This window comes from Platalea leucorodia (genome assembly GCF_965183815.1).
Source record: "Platalea leucorodia genome assembly, chromosome: 4".
Taxonomy (NCBI): domain Eukaryota; kingdom Metazoa; phylum Chordata; class Aves; order Pelecaniformes; family Threskiornithidae; genus Platalea; species Platalea leucorodia.
In genome coordinates, this window is record NC_138826.1 from 3,625,239 (window position 1) to 3,644,739 (window position 19,501).

General features: G+C 38.9%; 1 protein-coding gene across 4 annotated transcripts in view; it reads right to left on the minus strand.

The window, feature by feature from the left end:
* Positions 1-19,501, minus strand: part of DOCK1 (dedicator of cytokinesis 1) — a 315,877-nt gene that overhangs the window by 260,788 nt on the left and 35,588 nt on the right. For 3 of the 4 annotated variants that reach the window (XM_082310428.1, XM_082310426.1, XM_082310429.1), the window contains 13 exons: positions 17,151-17,299; positions 13,699-13,834; positions 12,796-12,953; positions 12,166-12,247; positions 11,592-11,727; positions 11,171-11,243; positions 8,501-8,643; positions 5,852-5,977; positions 4,252-4,376; positions 3,837-3,935; positions 2,583-2,655; positions 759-862; positions 101-284 (listed from right to left, as the gene is read on the minus strand). In XM_082310428.1, the coding sequence (XP_082166554.1) occupies positions 101-284; positions 759-862; positions 2,583-2,655; positions 3,837-3,935; positions 4,252-4,376; positions 5,852-5,977; positions 8,501-8,643; positions 11,171-11,243; positions 11,592-11,727; positions 12,166-12,247; positions 12,796-12,953; positions 13,699-13,834; positions 17,151-17,299 (1,588 nt within the window). The remainder of the gene's footprint in view (positions 1-100; positions 285-758; positions 863-2,582; positions 2,656-3,836; positions 3,936-4,251; positions 4,377-5,851; positions 5,978-8,500; positions 8,644-11,170; positions 11,244-11,591; positions 11,728-12,165; positions 12,248-12,795; positions 12,954-13,698; positions 13,835-17,150; positions 17,300-19,501) is intronic. The other variant, XM_082310427.1, reaches the window with a different exon arrangement.

A 19,501-nucleotide genomic window follows, 5' to 3' on the forward strand; every position in this document is an offset into this window, starting at 1 on the left:
CCTTCACAGAGGAAGGGGGACGGAGAAGGCAGGAAAGTCAGTAGACACAAACCCACTCCAACTGCGAGGAGCAGAAGCTCCAGCAGTTCTATGAACGTACCATTCTGGGTAAGTTTTGTTGAACAAACTAGAGTAGAAATCTGGAAAGAGTCTTTGCTGATGGTGCAGCTTCCGAGGTTCTGCATGCTCTTCCCTGTTGCAGAGTGTCCCTTTTCCTCCAATTCTATTTTAGTGGATGGCAGACTTAAATACGTCGAGGCATCCTCCAGCTTCTTTGCTTCTGCCTAGAGTAGTGTGTTAAATACAATATGAAACAATTTTAAAATATCTAGTAAAAAGCCTTGGTAATAACATCATTTTGGTTTTTTACACTGGATTTTCTTAGGTTTGCTCCAGAAATGGAGCTATCCAATGGGTCTTTAACAACAGTAATTTAGCACTAACCTGTCTATATAGAGCCCAGATGTGATACTTAAAGGGCTAGAGAAGTAACTTTTCCCAGTCATGAAAACACACACAAAACTCAGTAACAAGCACCTTAAAAATTAAAACATGCCCAGTGAAACATATTCCAGGTTTAACAATCAATCTGCCAAACATGCAAATTACACAGTACTTACTATTTAGTTGCTTAATCTAACCGAATAGTCTATAACATAGTTTTTCTGTGCAATTCTGTAACAATAATTCACTAAAAGTCAGTAGTACTCACACCGAGCTAGCTACTATGGAAAGACTGAAGTATCTCAAAATTCTACCTTGTAAACTATGAGGTCATGTTCGCCATCTCTCAAAGTTGTTCCGTCATATCTCATGAGCTTCACAAATGCTAGGGCAAATATTTTCTCCGATTTATCTTTGGCTGTTACAAAACAAAGAAAACAAGCATAATTAAGTATTTGATACTAGTACAGACAGTCCACCTAATCTCAAAACCATGGATAACCTATAAATGAGTGACCATAGTAAAGATTCTCAGTTGGAGGAAAGGTACAAGAAATTGGGAGACTCTTCTAAACTCAAGATAGAACCAAAAATAGGAGAAATAAATGCTTAAGAATCTGACCAGGGCAACAGTAAGTAGATGCTTAGTATCTCTATATTCTGTGTGCTCATTTAGAAAGATGAATTAAGGCAACTTTTTAAAAACAAAAGAGAAATTTGATGCATTTCTAGCTCTGAAAAACCAGAACGTTATGAGAATGGCAGTGCTTGGTACCTAGAACAACGATTTAAAGACCAGCACTGAGGATCTAATCAGGGCTCTATTACTTATAGGGGGAATACCAGAACCAAAACAGAAATTGGATCCATAAAGACCGACGAAGTGCCTAAGTTTCTGAAAGCTGACCCACTCTACAACTAATACAAACTAGCAAGTGCGTTGTTTGCTGTCATTGTTCAAAATCTATTATCAGAAGTTAAGTAAAAACAAAGCAATGGGGCAACTAGAACACAAAGTAAATTAAGAAGTAAAACCTTAAGGGAAGTGCAATCAACTTGAGATAGCTCAAGCAGCCTGTGAGAAAGCCCTGCAGCCCCAAGGCACAGCCTCTAATTAATATTTAAGCCATGGCCAACTTAAATTTTTGAGTCATCGTAAAAATATTTCCGACCCTAGTAATGTGTAGCACACAATCACAATTTTGATGCTAATGACACTGATTTTCTGCACATTGTTTTCATTAGTGAGTATCATTCTCTATACTAAGTAAATCTTTTATTAATGATCAATTTGCAAAATATACAACTTCAATTAAATAACCACTATGGGGTAATGTACTACTACTATGTATACATGAAGAATATTACATGTCTTAAAATGCATCCAGTGGACACCACCTGATTAATGCTTTTGTGTACGCATTTATTCTACAGAAAAAAAATTGCTGCAGATTTAGAAAGGCTTTCCTATCAAGAGAGCCAGCCCCTGTAATCACTATATGGAATGAACGTTACCACAACCAAGGCAAACCCCCAAGCTTTACTACAAACCAACTGTTGACAACTGGAAGATGTCTAGCTGTCTCGATCTGATCCTCAACAGCTCAAAGCATCTCAGCTGCCAGCAACGTTACAGGAAAGCTGAGGAAAACCACAGGCTCTTAAGTATCTTTTAGGCCAAAATTACTTCAAAACAGTCTGAGAACCAGAAACCAAGTTTCTTAATAGGCAAGTCTTCAATTACTGATGCGAAGCCTACTGTAAACTCTTTCACATTCCCATTTCACACATGGGGTTGTTTTTATCTTTACAACTCTCCACCCACCTACGTCTAAGATACACAGTACCACAACCCTTTCAGTTGCTAACTGAAAGCTTTATTCACTAGCCCTTTTATGTGACTTGGAGAAATAACTGGGCAGGAAAGGAAAAACTTGATGTCGATAGGTACAAATGAAGAAGAGGTAAAGGGAAAAAGAAGATGAGATGCTAACATAAAATAACCAGGCAAAAAAACTAATCCCCACACTAAAAGCAATTACAATAGTCAATTATAGATTAGGAACGTTACGCCTGTTTCAGCAGATTTTGGCACCAGACACTGACAAGAACCATAATGAAAAGGCTGAATTACTCACAGTCCTGTGATGATCTATGACGGAACGTGAACCTTAAATGACTGCGGTTCACATCTTCAATGGGGATTGCGACCTTCACATATTGGGAAAGAGGACGGAGAAAGAAAACAGTCAGTACAGTATCTTCAAACACCATCGACCACTACCGAACCTCATCTAGACATCTTTCAACAACATGCTTGGCTCTTTCAAAAAGATTAATTTAAGCACCAGCTTCATTTTGCCATAGAAGACCTTGAAAGGTCATAGATTCCCCAGGAAAATTGCCACTTCTTGCACCAAGAAAAAGAGAAGGAATGAAGCAAGCCTTTTAAGCTACCCAGCAAGACCTGCAACTTCAGCGGTTGGGCTGTATACTCAAAGCCTCCCCTACCACCCCCCCAGCTCAGGAATGAGCCCCTCTTGAGTCTGACTGGTAGAGGTGAACTTGATTTTCAACTGCAGCAAAGCAAAAATTCTTAACTTATCCGTTACCTATGCAACACTTGTACTACATATACTATTAGTGTATCTCTGATCCACGTGCAACCAACGTGCAGAGATGTAACCAATGCTCTTCTCCCCCAGTGTTTTTGCTAGAGCTGTCGTATTTTCTTAATCACAGCCACATTCAGGCTCTGTGCTGTACCTGCTCCCCAACACCACGGCTGGGTTTCTGCCATTCCCCAGCAGCTGCTTTCTGACTGCAGATGCAACGACAGCACCTTTGGACTTAAAACCACGGTGTGGGGAGTAGCTGTAAGTCCCTTCTCAGTACACGTATACTGCTCCCGCTGACTACAGCTAGACAGAATATATTTCATAAACATCAGCCTCCTCTGTAACATTAAAACTTGGCATTTAAGCTAAAATCTTATTACCCAAGCAAATTCAGCAAGCTTAAAACACAATCAGCCAGATACCAAAACACTGATGAGTTCAGCGCTATGGCAATTATGTTTTAACCTTAATATCCTGCTTCTCTACGTCAGCTTTGTGGAAATAGAGCAAACCATTCCTAAACAGATGTTGGAGCACCCCTGGAACAGTCATCTTGACCAAAAGGATGAAATAAAATGCATTATGCAATAAAAGTCAAATCTATTTTCCAGCAGTCTCTGAAAGCCTTCCCTAGATGAGCTATTCCTTTTGTCCTACTAAACACGATCACAAGCATTGAATTTCCCTAGTTTTGTTTCTCAAGGCTTTCCACTGAACCCTACATTAACCACATACTAACCCACAGAGAGGAAGTTACTGTAACAGTTTACGCACCTTTACAGTCTCAAACCAGCGAGGCTGCTTTACTTGGTAATATATTACCGACTTGTACTCTGAGATGGCTTCATCACCAGCACCAGGAAAAATAACACTCTTGAAAACACAAACAAAAGAGAAAAATGTTTCCATCTATCTTACTTTTTCATTCAAATAAACAAAAAAAAAACCAACAGTAAAGTAGGTCAGAATAAGACAGAACAGCTCATGCTTCATGCTCAGAGCTCCTTGTGAAACTAGTATCAAAGTGCATGCACTGATATGCTAAAATGTATTTAGTTATGTCAAAGAAGAAATTTTGTTGTAAATAAAAATAGGGACTTAAGTGGACAAATACAAAGAAAGATGCTGAAAAGGCTTAAACAGGCATGTATCAAAATTAAAAAATCCCAGATGTTAAATACTTTAGTACCTCTAATCTTTTGCCATCTTCATCATAAACAGATACTGTAACTTCTACATTCTTTGCTGTTGTTTTACTGCCTTTGTCAAAATCTCCCTGAACCAGTGTCACATAGATGTCATTACGAACATCACCTAAAAAAAAAGCAAAGCACAAAGTTCTTAGCAATTTTCACAGTATACCTATTGATTTGTGAAACGGGTGATACCTGGAAACAACAACCAACACATTTTAGGAACAGCAATCATACATATGCATGGCAAAACATTTAAAAGCCATGGCATCCTGTACATTCAAAACTACTAGTATCGAAAACAGCTGTTCAGCTAAAATTGTGCTACAACTTCTAAAGTCTGAACTATGAATTCATAGTGCAGCAAGCTGAATCTAACAAAGACAATCACATATGATTTCTGGACTGAAAGAATACCACATCATCATTAAGAGTATGTACCACATTACTCAAACACCTCAGTTTTTGGGGGTATTTTGGGGTTGGTTTTTTTTTTGGTTTTGTTTTTGTTTTTTTTAACACAGCTTCTTTCATTAATTTGAAAAGATGAATTTCAACACAGTCATTAATTTATCCCATACGCAGATATTTTGCAATTCAAAAATATTTAAACAGCCTACAGAGCTCTGTTTAGCTTGTTACATCAGGCAGTGGTTTGATGGGGTTGCAGGGGAGGGCTGTATTTAACTTTATGTCTTAAAAGTGGCCTTCAATTACCCCCCAATCCAACTGCAACTTTGAAAGTGAATTGTGGAAACAGGGGATTTCCAATCATTTCATGAGGCAGATGGTTTACGTGCCAACATACGATCGTAACAAGCAGAGGTGCTGAGGCACTTACACCATACTGGATATACAGTAAAAAAACCTGACAAATGCACAGTCAGCAACCACAGAGATAGCTGGAACTAGGATGTTTTATGAAAATATCTAATGGATCCTCTGGAGCCCATCAATCTGAAAGGGACAGCGCAGAGGTTTTTTTCTGTATGCTGCTGCTTATGGCAATTTTTATTTTGAGAAGCACCACGTTTTTGGTTTTGTTTGGGTTTTTTTTTTTTTGCTTTTGTGGGTTTTTTTTTGTAAACACCAGAACTGAACATCCACTGAATACATGTATTAAAAAAAGACAACATGGCTTTCTTTCAAATACATTATACAAATCTAGTACAAACCCTAAGAGACTTGCATATCTCTAAATCAAGCCTGTTCCTCTGAAAAATACTTCTGGTTCGGATTCATCACAGGGTATAAGTTTTACATATGCCCTCGGCTAGGGAGAGAATATGAAGCATTTACTTTGTATACCTTTTTATGTCACTGGAGAAAGAGGAGAATTTCCACTGTCACTGTGATATCAAGTCTTCTTAGGGGGGTGGTTAGTTCTATTTATTTAGGCAGCACATGTGGCAGGTATTACCAAAGTATTTTACATTTATTTTAAATGAGACAAAATCCTTTGACGATACATTATTTCTAATGTATACCATACCTCAAATTCATCTTCCCCCCCCCCCCCCCCAAGCTTCCACACATACAGATATTTAAAGAAGGTTAAAATATAACAAAGCAGCATTAATTCACACAATGGCTTACCAGGCATAATAATCTCAGGAAACCCCATTTTCCGAGCCACAGCTGTTGACCTATCCACTAAGTGTGGAAACTCTTTCCTAATCTGATGAATATCTCCTGGAAGAAGTTTCAAAGTCACCCACAAACCTGTTGTGTAAAAACCACAATTATTAAACTGGTGTTTTTTTCTAGTTACTAAAGATTTCTTTTTACAGATTCTAAAATGTAAGAACATACATTAAGGTAACTGCTATTCATTTACAAAAAAAATACGCTTTACAAAGTATTTTAAAACACTCAAAAAAACCCCACTGCTTCAAGTGGAAACATGAGTACAGCACGCAGAAGTATGTCTGATGATATCAGACTTTCTGGAAAACTGTTTAAAATCCTCATCTGGAAGCTGACCGGCTAATAAAAAAAAACCTGAGAAACTGGAAATCTGTGCAAGATAAGGATTCGGGCCTTCGTACGGGGCACTTTGCAGCAATACCATCTAGAAGGCGTCCCGGTAGGGAGGAGTTAGGCAGATGTTCAAAAGCAGATGCGTGCAGCTTCCCATACACAGGCTTACTAAAGCCAAAAATTTTATTCACGGACAAAAAATTTCGATAGAACAGGGCTCCAGCAGGAGAACGGGGTAGCAGCACCGTACCACACAAACTGGAAGAAGGAAACCCTTGGTTATCAGCTGGACCCTCTGAAGTCTGGGCTGTGAAAATGGAAGCAAGCCTACTGTGCCCTTGGCACGAAGCCGGAGCGATCCCAGAAGAATACCTCCTCCTCACAGCACTCAGAACTAGAATTCTCTCATCACTTAAGCCTTCCACAAAAGGTCTCATGGAAATACAGTTATTAAGCCATTAGCAGAACTGCCTCAAGCTTTCATCTCTCCTTTGAACTCTCACAAGTTCTTTCTAATGAAATGTTTACCTTCCACAAGAAGAAAGAGAAGTGTCAATGTTGATTTGAATGGAAAAACTTCAATATTGCAACCAACCAATACTGAGATGCCAATAAAGAGAGCACCACCAGCAGATACGTCCCCTGAACCGATTCATCACCACCACCCCCGTAAGTTGTTTGTACTGCACTGAGCACAAAGAAATCTACAGCATCAGCTTTGCACAGTTCCCATTTTTCTCTTCAGCAACAGAAGGCACCGCTAAAAAGCCACTGCTTGCCAACTAACATCAGGCACGCTTGTTATAGGGAAAAGAAAGATAGCGAAGCGGCGGGGGGAGAAAAAGTGTTACGCACTCGGTAAAGTGACTGGCAATCAAGTTTAAGCACAAAATAATTACAGCAGCAATTTCCAGAAGAAAATCCTAAAATTAAAATCTATGAAAAATACCCCAAAAATATTCATCTATAAATCAAATTGTGGGTTATCCTGTTACACACACAATTAACCATGAATTCATTTTCTATATATTTGGCAGCTAGCTTTCTTTTCTATTAAAGTCTCTTATAAAAGGCTATATGCTGACTCCTTGCCAGAGATGGTTCTAACAGCTGCTATTTCATTGAACAGTAACTGTACCTATGCCGACTGGCTACGCAACAACTCTTAATCTGTTTCTGTTTGCTTGGGCACCTTTCTTAGGGAAAGAATCTGAAATGAATCAAAAAAGCTGAAGTGTTTCCTCCTTTCCGATACACACTGGCCGCAGGCGAAAGCAGAGGGGAAAAGCAGATCTAACTTTTCCTCTTTAGCGAATGGATAATTTTAAAAGTTTATCTTATTTGCTATTAATTAATTTAAAAAAAAAAAAGAAACAGCAAAAAATGTGTAATTTTCCTTGGGTCTTTTGTTCAGATACCCCCTACAAGTGATACAGATATACACACACATAGTGTCAGGTGGAAAATCTGCATTAGCCTGCCTAATAGTATACTAATCCAGACCTCCCCCTCCAAAAAATATTGAAGCTAGTACAGAGTCATCACACAATTCACTTTTTAACTGGTAGACACATTATGGTTATGAAGTGTTGTATTTAAAAATTAAGAAAAAAAAAAAAACACAAAACACACACACAAAAAAAAAAACCCCAAAACCCCAGACTTTGGGAGCAAACTCAGTTTCACGTCAGCAGAGCGTACGCTGAGTTAGGAACGGTGACGGAGCCTCCCGCAGGACAAGGGATCAGCGGGGCGGCCGTGCTCTGGCTCCGTCCTTACCACCTCCGAGCGCAGGCGGGTGCGGTGCTGCCGGCAGCAACGCCCCGGTCTTCTTCAGAGGGAGCCAAATGCTGCGAGCGCAGCTGCGAAGCGGAAAAATAAGGCGAAGGAAGGGAAGGAAGAGAATATTCCTTCCTTCAACATGAGGAGGCCAAAGTCTGCAGCTCAAGGGCATGAGAGGCGACTCCCTGAGTCACCGTTTTCAGTAGGGAAATATAAAGATGTCCGAGCGACGGACAGTGCAGAGAAAGGACAGATAACCTGCAGAGCTAACCCGGGACGGGGCGGGAAATAGCAGAATGGGCCCTGAAGGACGGGGAAAAGGGGGAAACAAACCGTGCAAACACATCTTCTGTTACCAAACGGCAGCGAACAAGTGAAGGTAATATTATGCACCCTTGATTCCAAAATTAAAATCATCACATGTTGCAAATCAAGCAAAGAGCAGTTTTAGGTACACCGGTGTATATAAAGAACAGTACATACCCTGACCCTTGTGGTTAACTTCTTTAGCAGCAATCACTTTGTTTATAACAGTCTGAAGGAAATCATTCTCCCCTGCCACCCTGGGTGAAAAACGGGATGATATGTTCAGCTGCTTGTGTCGAATGGCGTCATCCAACGCTAGCCTGGAGGATGCACATGACGACCAACACCAGGAAACAAAGGGTCACAGAAAACCAGAAGTCACAGTAACAAGGGAACACAAAAGATCATATCATAGTTGTGACAAAGAGTATTTATTAGTCCACGCAAGACAAAGGACAGGAAAGGTAACAAGAAAGACAGAGGAAGATCATTAATCAGAAGAATGCTGATCTACCACAGAGAAGTACAGCACGCTTGCGTTGTTACTTCTCCCTTCAGGGACATGCATGCACAGGCCCCAGTAACACTTCGTGAGGATAGGAAGGATGTCTCCCACCTGAGAATCCCCTGTTAAGCAGTGAAAACCTATACAGGCAGTTTTATCTTTAATATATATATATAGGAGACTGGCCCTGCAACACCTCCAGGGTCACTTCTGCCATTCTGAAAGTTAAGCAGCAAAGCATACCATCTGAAGGAAAAGCTACTGTAAATCTCACAGAAACGGCATAGAAGAGAAGCAGATAATCCAAACATTCTGTTAAACTTGATGAATAAATGAAAAGATGGAAACTATAAATAAACAGCAGCATTAAGTGTCATTTAAGTAATCCTGCCAAGTGCTTTTGACAGCCATTGTGTTGGTGGCTAGTGAATGAATACAAACAAACAAAGATATGAAAACAGAATTGCATGTGGTACAACAGAAGCAAAGCATGGCATGAGAAGAAAAATGTGGCTTATATATACAGCCTAAGTCTACATTGGAAATAATGACACCAGTATTCATTGCGTGTTTTCACATTATTCATATTCTTTGGAATATACTTTTTCAGAAGAATGTTTTAATTTAGTGCGGCAAAAAAAAAAAGCACATTGTACATCTTTTCAAAAAGCTGATTTATATATACAGAAAAAATAAATCAGTGTTAATGGAGCAGAAAACTAGATGTTCCATTAGCATCCACTTTGATACACAAAGATTCATTTTCATCGCATACTTCCACACTCACTAAAGAATAAGCTTGCTATTGTTTACCACACAATAAACATATGAACACACTCTTCCCTAAAAACCCCCGTTTTCCTTGAAAAATTGAATTGTACTTCTGATTTTCACATTAACAGCCTCGACACCGCTCCAGCGACACTGCTGCATACCAACGAAACCGTTTCAGGCAGGAGGCACGCAGCCACTCGGCTCCCTACAGCACCTGCAGACCTTGCGATCCTCTCAACAGCCCTACGTCTTCAAACCACACGGGCTTCCTGAACTAAGCCTAGTTTTCAAAATAAAGTTAATTTGAGATTACGTTATTTCAAGCTTTTTTTCTTTTTTTTAATATTATTAAAAACCCTCTGAATATCCCTTAGTATATTAATCAAGAAATTTAGCTAACATAACTATGTTTTGCCTTTTTGAACAGATGGCAGTCTAAGATTTCACACAATGGGAAAACTAAGCATTCGTATTTTATGCACATTTGACTTATCCCTTCTACCTTTCCCCACTTCACGGAATAAAAAAAAACACCCCTATGAACTATGGATGGAACAGAGTATTTGCCACACATTCTCTTTTGTTAATAAGCTTTTACTTCTAAATGCACTTTCTGTGCACATATCTACAAATTCACAAAAATTCAGGCTATTAAACCCATATTTCTTAACATGATTTTGTGGCTTGAAGTCAAAACTGATCTTTGATATTACATTAAATTCATACATGTCTGTACTTTAAAGGACACCAACTCCATATTTGCTATTAGGTAATTTAATTATTGTAAAATCGTATCTGTCAAACTCCACGTCAGCAACCTTACAGTCAGTCTGGAAAGATCTGCAGTTTTAGATGCCTAAAAGTAAGACCACGTCCACGTAGCAGACTGGTCTCCTCAATCCTGTGAGCCAGCTGTAACAGGTATGTGCAGCAGAAACATCCGCTCCCTTACCATCCAACCAAAACACCTATGGTTTCTGGCAAAAGTCTCACATGATAAAGTTGAGTTATGAGAAGATACTGCAGGAGGTGTATCAAGCCATCCTTCAAATTCTCTCTTTTGTTTGTACTCCAGTTACTGTGGCCCCTACTATGAAATTATATCTGCTACCAAGAAAAAGATAAATGTTATCGTTTACTAATTTCACAGAAGCCACCCGCAGTGGATGTTGGTAACACTGCTGGTCTTTACCAATCTCAGATAGAGCTAAACCAGCCATGTACTTATTTTAGGCATTTCACCTCTTATACATTATCACCCTGACATCTTTAAGGAAAAAGAAAACAAGACTGCAAAACTGGGAATGCATGCTTTAAACTCAAGACTTAAAAAAAATAAAAGTTTCTGGGGCTATCACTATTATAACTAACAGGAAATTATCAAGAAGAAATATTAGTAAGTGCTACTTAAGATAAAATATCACACCAAAATAAATTAACTGCAGAATATCTACAGAACACTTCTTCCAATCAAAAGTTTAAAATGTTTGGGTTTGTTTTTCTTTAAACGAAAGTTAAAATCTCAATCCTTTCACTTCTGCTTATTCTTTAAACTATTCCCTACTTACGGTTGAAACGGTATGAAGTGCTGTTTGTCCTCATCGTCAACTTTTCCATTTATTATGTCAGTAACATCCATTACTGAAAACAAAAACAAAGCGTACTGAATTAAGTGATCAACATAGGAAGAGGAGTGCTGGGGGAACACCCTGGGGGACTGGAAGCAATGGTGACTCAGAAGAGGGATGGAGTTATCAACTGTGCAATTCCAGAATTTTCCTATAGAATAACATCATGTTGCAAATAACCTTTGGCGTCTCTAGCTAAATGCGAGTCCTGAAAGCTACAGCAAGCTCCACACACAGCAATCAGTCTGATTAACCTGGACCTGGGAACAACTGTGAGTTTATACAACCCCACAGGAGTTTCACACACCCAACTTTCTATGCGATATAACGGGATATAGAGATACAGCACACAGAGAGTTACCTGCTACTCCAAAAGGTCGCCGCAGCCCAGAGGTTAGCTTTCTCGTGTTGTTGTCCCTCAGCTCCATTCTGCCCACTCGCACGATCTGACAGACAAAACTGATTTTCTCTCTTTTCAGGTCTTTGCTGCCCAGGTCCTAGAAACAGTAGTTTCTTCAGATTACTTTACAATAATTGGATTTTAAGTTCCATTTTAGTAGGCAGAAAGTTTGCTGCTTAGAATTTGCCTTCACCGTGCTAGCCTCCAGCACGAGAGCAAACTGTTCTTAGAGTAAAGGAGTTTTTGTAACAGTACTTAAACGTCTTATCTTGACTTCAGTGTAAATTAATTGCTTAGGAGGCCAAATCATTTCTAAGAAGTTAAAACTTCAAAGAGCAACTTCGGTTTTAACCAGGTGTTGAGAATTTTTAGTAGCCACTTAGGAGAAACGTCTCATGTGAGCCTTCGCCAGGATCATTACCTGCAGAGGTAACTCCGCACTGTTTACATACAGATCATTACATTCCTCAATTATTCACAAGCTATGGAACAAGTGCTTTAAAATCTGCCAGCTGAACCAAGCCCACACACTTACGGTGAATACTGCTCGAAGGTTATGCAATCTGTCTATATCTTTGGGGAGTCCACAGCTTGACCATCGCACCAAGTAGTTTTCACTGAAAGAACAATATGTTGAGGACGTTTTGTTTAAATGGCTTCCATTAACATAAATACATAAAATCAACTTCAGAATTTACAGGAGACTATTTTAAACCCAATCTACTTCTCCTAATCAAATTAATATTTACTTAGTGGAGAGCTGGCATTTCCCTTTCTGTATATCATTTATAAAAAGAAAGCAACTCCTCAGCAACAAAGTATAAGAATTTCTTTAAGGAAGCAGGGCATGTAGAAAATCAAACTCTCAGATTAGTGCCAAGGCTGCTGCTAAGCAAGGGCACACAGCCTTGCAGGTGTGTTCGTGTCTCATTTAAGCTCTGCACTTGGAGAACCACAGGCACAGCATGATGAGGAACAGCGTGACCCAAAACCTACCCAAGGTGAACAGACGTGCCTGATGCTGTGCTGAGCACAAAGACAAAGTTCCTTCTCAGATGACCCTTTCCTATGCCTTTCACAGAAATCTGACTTTCATAAGCCCTCTCATCCTGCTCCTATAACTGGGTAAGCACAGATTAGGGACTACACTCAGGAGTACACCAACCTGATAAATTTTGATTCCAGTGGATCATACAGAGACATCAGGACTTCAGCATCTTCTCCTATTTTGCAGACTACATTTTTTAAATTTACAAATAAAGCAAATGAAGGAGTGGCAGCAAACTTGGCTTGTCTGTTGATATCGATATTCTGTTTCTGAGACTGTAATTCAACAACAGAAGAAACTTAAGTTTAACTTAGCCTAACAAATAACCAACCGCTATAAAACTTTCCTAAAACGTTTCAGACAGAAGAAGAGGGGTTTTCTGCGGAGTGTCTACTGCTGTGACCTTTGTTTATATTAGGATTTACGACAGATTGCATTTTCTGGATCTGTCTTGAAGTGCCAAACAATAAGGAGGGGGGAGGGGAAGGAAAGAAAGATGTCTTCACTTATTAAAAAGAGAGCTAAACATATGGAGGAAAAGACAGAGCCTCAAATATACTTGATGAAAAAAGGAAGTTTGTTCTTTGCTTTGTCTGATGTTTTTCTGACAGGTACAGAGTGCCAAGTCTGATGAATGTCTTTAAATTTGCCTCCTGTATTTCAACAAACAACTTTGCATGATGAGTGTACAGAAATCATACACATAAGGACATTACTCTATTTGATTCTCAAAAATAAACTCTCATGACAACCTAACATACAAACCTGCTACATACGCATCTCTGATATTAAACCACAAATGTAGTTCCACTTATTGATACAGGTCTTAACCATAAATTCTACTAAGCCCTTTAAAAGATTGAAAAGACAATTAAACAGGCTAAGAGGTAAATGTTTAAGCCTAATAACTCTTCATAAACACAACAAATTCTTCACTACCAATGCTAAAAATAACAGTCACCTAGTTAGTTTACAGTCTTATGTTTCAAAAGGAAAGCTACAGTGCACAGTATATCTTACTTTTTCCTCCTGTAGCCTCTCTTCAACTTGCTTGGAAGCTATTTCATGTGCTCTGAAAAGACTAATCGTGCTGGTCTGCTCTGGGTCCAAAATATTGCCATCTTCATCTCTAACGACCAGATCTAAATCAAGAATTCTAAACAAACGAAAAAAATATGCTTGTGAATTAACAGTGCTAAAATAAATACTTAAAAAATACCTGCCAAGTGTTTAATGTTAAAGTCATGCACACCTGACATATGACAGAAAAAGCATTATTTGATACATGGTAAAACAGTTTAACATGTCACCAGCCCCGGAGATAACCATCCCTGGCTGGAAGTCACTTTCTCCCCCAGCACAGAAAGAGCCGATGCAAATGAAACAGCCAAACAGCTGGGGAGTAATTTCTTAAACAACTAAATTTGCAGGAGACTTTGTCTCCTCCTCTGCTTCATCTGACGGTTTGAACAAACAACCCCTACAGCCACACCGCATGCAAAGCGGTCAGTTCATTCGGTCCCACTCCACATTCTCCTCCAAAAGAGGCACATTCCTGTTTTAGCAAAAACCTATGAGATACAAGAAGGCATAAGTTGTTTCCCTTTATTTAAGGCAGAAGCCAGATTTCTGTCAGCAGGGTGTTAACGTCCGTGATTACCTTCTGCAGAGAGGAAGGTTTCTGCCATAATCAAATCCAGCCTTAGGAAAGACCTTTCACATTTTTCCACATTAGTACAGTGCTGGCAGCAGAACCAAGGATAAAAAAAAAATCAGGTCTAGATGGATCCGTGTTTCTCTACCTATCTTCCCTAAGACTGACCTCCTCACCTCCGCTTCAATACATATGGTCCCTATTTTCTTCTTCTAACTCTGTAGCCACCTCTCATGATGGAGCTGCTGTAACTTTGGTTTTGAAATATGTTTGATTAATGAGCTTAAATCAAACTTGCAGTGTCTGATAAGCCGCACAGAGGTTCGTGGTTTATCCGAGAGTAAATCCCCTTTGGACACGACCCACAATCGCTTGAAAAGAAGAGCAGGAGCTGTGGCAGACGAAGACATGTTTCAGGTACTTAGAGAATCACTCCTTGCCCCTGCCTTGCAAGAGGGAAACCGGGAGGTTTGAAACAAAGCCTTGAGCAGGGCCAGTACAGAAACCCCTCAATTAATTGCACTGCATTAATTCAAAGGTGGACGAACATGACTCAAACAAGTTGCAGAGCGCAGGCAGCAGCTTATTAAGAAACACCTCCTAAGCCCTACTTTGTAACTGGACCTAGTCATCACAAAACTCTCTTAAGCATCCCTGGACCACCAAGCTCCCAGATGAATTTTCTAGTGAGAAAATGGTTTTGTCATTGAAACCAAACAGAAAAGCAGCCAAAATTGTCTTGCTCCTCCCTACTACTGTTTCCTGGGCAGCAGCCACAGGAGATACACCCACTGGCCACTTGCATTGCAACAGTCAGCCCTGGAGGAAGAAAAGCAGAGTCCTTCCACAGGAGACACCCGCCTGGACCAGAGGAAAAGGTAGCTCAGAAATTCAGAGAAAGACTAATCACCCAGCCTACTACACACTAACGGGACGAGAATGTTTGCGCAGACTGACAAACAGAACCACAGGATGGTTTGGGTTGGAGGGGACCTTAAAGACCATGTGGTTCCAACCCCCTGCCACGGGCAGGGACACCTTCCGCTAGACCAGGCTGCTCAAGTAAATAGATAAATAAATAAATAGAAGCAAACACTCCTTTGACTTAATTTCTTTGTTTTATCCTTTAACTTGCAAATGATGCTTGCAAAAAAATTGACTTTTTTCCTAAGTGTCCCAGTTATAGATTTTTGCAACTGAACAAAAAATGTGTTTTCACAACAAAATTACCTGACCCAATTTCAGAAAAACTTTGAACATACAAATTCATAAGGCCATTTTTACTTCCTCAGTTATTTTGACAACATGCAGTGAAATTGTTGTCTTTATTTATAGGAAAAATCTTATTTACAAATCAGTATTTCACAAAACAGGAAAAGTTAGGATATGATTAGATCAGAAAACATTTATAAAACGCATAATGAATTCATTCTGTCTGGATATTGAAAGCATCATTCGTGCTTATTTTAGACGACAGCGAATGTATGACTACGTTAGAAACATATGGTATCTTTCAGTTATGACTATTTACTCAGAAGTTCAAATTCACTTCCCTCCTGTACACCACAGACAATGTTCTGATCACTTAATTAGTCCATCAGAATATTATGAATATAAAGCACAGCACAAGATGTTCCATTGTATTTGAACGCTGAGCATCTGGAAGTTATTCAGAGTAACTTTAACCATCTCCTTAGCCAGATGGTAAAATACAGTAGCCAAACAAATATCATCAACAACATCTGGTTAATTGTCTACTGAGGTACAACAGTCCATATCTTGGATTATAAATGATAATTACTGACTGAATGCAGTTACTGATGATTTTTTTTAATTTTTTTTTTTTTTTCAAATCACAGCTTTTGCTGATAAAGTGCATGAACAGAAATACTGCAAATTTGGCAGTTCTTAAGGAATAAAACACAAATAGCTGAAATCTGATGAGTTATTTAAATCCCTTGGGATTTAAAGACTGGCTTGCTGAGAACTTTTTCAGTCCCCAGGTACGCAGTGCTACAACGCTGCCTCTCAGTAGTCAAAGCACTGCTTCAAATTATTTCCTGATTGAAGTGTAAGATATGATTTCTCATTTTCAACCAAAACAGAAAGTCATAACTGTATAGAAAACTTGTAACCTAAAAGTTCTATTTAAAAAAAATTTTTGCTCTCCACTGTTTGGAGAGTTAATATGTCTGAATTACAAACGTAACTAACATACAGAACCTATGCTGCTGTCTTTTTTTTTTGTAAATATTTCCTTCACAGTTTCCATTCTCCTCTGTTAAATAGATACTTTCTTTTATTAAATCTGTCTGTTAATCTTTGGGTACAAGCTGGATACTATATAAGTAGAGGGAACAATGAGCTAAATGATGCTTCTGAGCCAAATCCTTCAGCATGACATTACAGCGAAGTGGCTTCAGGGCACACGCAGCTGGTGGTGTTGAGAAGGCAACAACTGTTTATGCTGCAGAAGCAAGTAGAGTTTAAATTATATTTTGCAAGGAGGCAATACTTGCACTTTTCAATTGACCTTAAAAATTACAACTTCACACCAGTATCAAATTGATAATATCATCAAGCAAGCGGAAGAGTTACATATGGATTCCACTTTACAGATTATAATTTGTACTATATTTTCAAGATGCTATATCAACTTCATTCTTTGTTTTTTCTATAACAAGACTGTTCATATACTATTACATCTCTGTAAATACAGGAATAAAAGAACCTTGCAAGAAGTCATTGACAGCTAATATGTATTCCACAGGCTGATTTGGTTTGAAGCATACACACTTGGAAAACTTTGTTCACAAACCTGTTGCCATAATCAATTTTGGCAGTCACTTTCTTTTTCAGTTCTTTGAGCTCATCTTGGGGTAGGGTCCCAGACAGTATTTGAGATCTCCACTCAATAAGATCATATATCATGTGCCGTACACTGCGAAACATCTCTCTGTTATCTTGCTGTTTGGAGGAAAAAGATGGGTAGAAGTTAGTTTTGATGTCTCCTGAACATCTTTTAAATACATATAATAAATTGCAGTTATAAAATAAGAACTTGAAATTGAGTAAGAGTCTACTATTAGCTCTAAAATAGAAGCCTAACTTTCTATAGCACAGAGCACAGAATACGAAGAGTCTTACACTCTGCTTTAGGTATCTAAATAACTGTAAATGCTTGTGTTTATGTTACTTAAAACCAGGTCATACTGTATTCAGACCAGGCATTCAAGGGAAAGATAATCTCTTCTTGGTTCACAGCATAACTTTATTCAAATGACCCTCTATACTGAGTAGAACAGGACTGAAACCAGTGCAGTTTAGAGGCAAGAGGCTCAAGTTCTGCAATACACCATCTGCAACACATTAGAGAACCCTTTTCCCCCCTAGTTAAATCTTCAGAATAACACTTTAAAATTCCTCAGTGTGCAAAGCCGAGCGCATCAGTATCTTACGCGTCCACAGGTAACATCTGAATGAACGTGGAAAACCAGGAAAGCACTAAACCTGTAGGAAGTTAAATACCTTAATTGTTTATAAAGGCTGGAACTACGGATATTAAGTAGTGCCAGCAGCAGGCACCAACTTTCCTTGGCAACACTCAGCTCAGCTAGGACACAGGAAGATAAAGTTCCAGACTTACAATGGAAGAAACATCTTTTCCAGAGTGTTTTCTATATGCGTGCCCATACACACACGCATTCAGAGACAAAAGATCAAATCTTTAAGCACAAAAAGGAATTTGACATGTTGCTTTGAACTGTGGACGGTGCATATATGTAACAATTTTAGCACAAACAAACAATACTACGCAAAACTAAAGTTGCAGAACAAAGGCCTTTCTATTTTTATTGTGAAAGATAACATCCAAAGATGACACAGAGGCCCTGCATGTTTTGACCTTACCCAGAAGCAGTCTCTCTTACTGTCTTCATAACCCTCAAAATCTAAGCCATTGGTTCAACGCACTCTTAAAAAGAATACACTTTTCCAAACACCCTGCATCAATGCATTACCCAGGCTACGCGTAGCTACCTTTCATTCAGACTACACCCAGGCCTTGTTTGACTGAAAACAACTGGAATAATTAAATAATTAAAATAAAGTTCTGTGCTATATATAAAAGACAATGAAAAACTGCAGAAGGTGCAGAAAAAGAATATAATGACTCAAAAAAACTCAGGGAAAAAAATATCTAACTGTGAAACTTAAAGACTTCAGTCTGTTCAGATAATCAAAAAGCTGACTTGATTATAGTGTGAGAACCTTCACAGAGAGAAAATACCCGTTATTAAAAGCTCTTTAATGTAGCAGAGAAAGACACAACAGGCACATACGGCTGGAAGCTAAATACAGACAAATCCAAATGGGAAAGAGGTTCATGATTTTCGATGCTGCAGGCAATCATAAACTACTGAGATGAAGAACAGGGCACATTCTCTGCTATCTGAAAATCAAAACTGAATACCTATTCAATATTCAAACACAAATTACAAATTAATAAAGGCATAAATGTGGTCATTTAATGACTTGTGATACGCAAGATGTGGACAACATGGAATATCACTCTATTCTGCAGATGGACCAGTCTGAAACCAGCTACCTCCAGTAAATCAAATTTCCCTTGAAAAGGCAATCCCAGTGCACCAATGCTCTTTTTGGCAGTTGACCACACGCAATTAATCTAACAGATATCCTTGAGATACAAGCTATAAACAAACTCATTACATGATCTACCTACTCAGACTAAAGCTATAAGAGGCCCTGGAACCCTTTCTGCTACCAAACTGAGGCCACTGGTAGCGTCGCACCTCGTCTGCTCTTGAATTCAAAGTTATTAGCAAAGCACTGCAGTACTGTTTAGCTGTTCACGTGTCTTCATGGAAGTAAATGCATGACACGAGATGTTAAACGTTAACGGTTAGAGCAAGCGATTCCCACACTAGGAGAATTTTGTAATTTTCTAAAAGTTACTGCTAGAAAAAGCACACACAATTCTGGGTAAGAAACCTTCGAACAATGTCTTTTGCTATTCCTCCTTTCTTATTATGTGTGCACGACAACCAAGTCTTGTGTGGTTCTGCAAGTGGTATTTCTCTGACATTAAACAATATCAGACTTCATACTCAGGATAATCCCCAAATAAAAGACATCAGGGTCAAAACG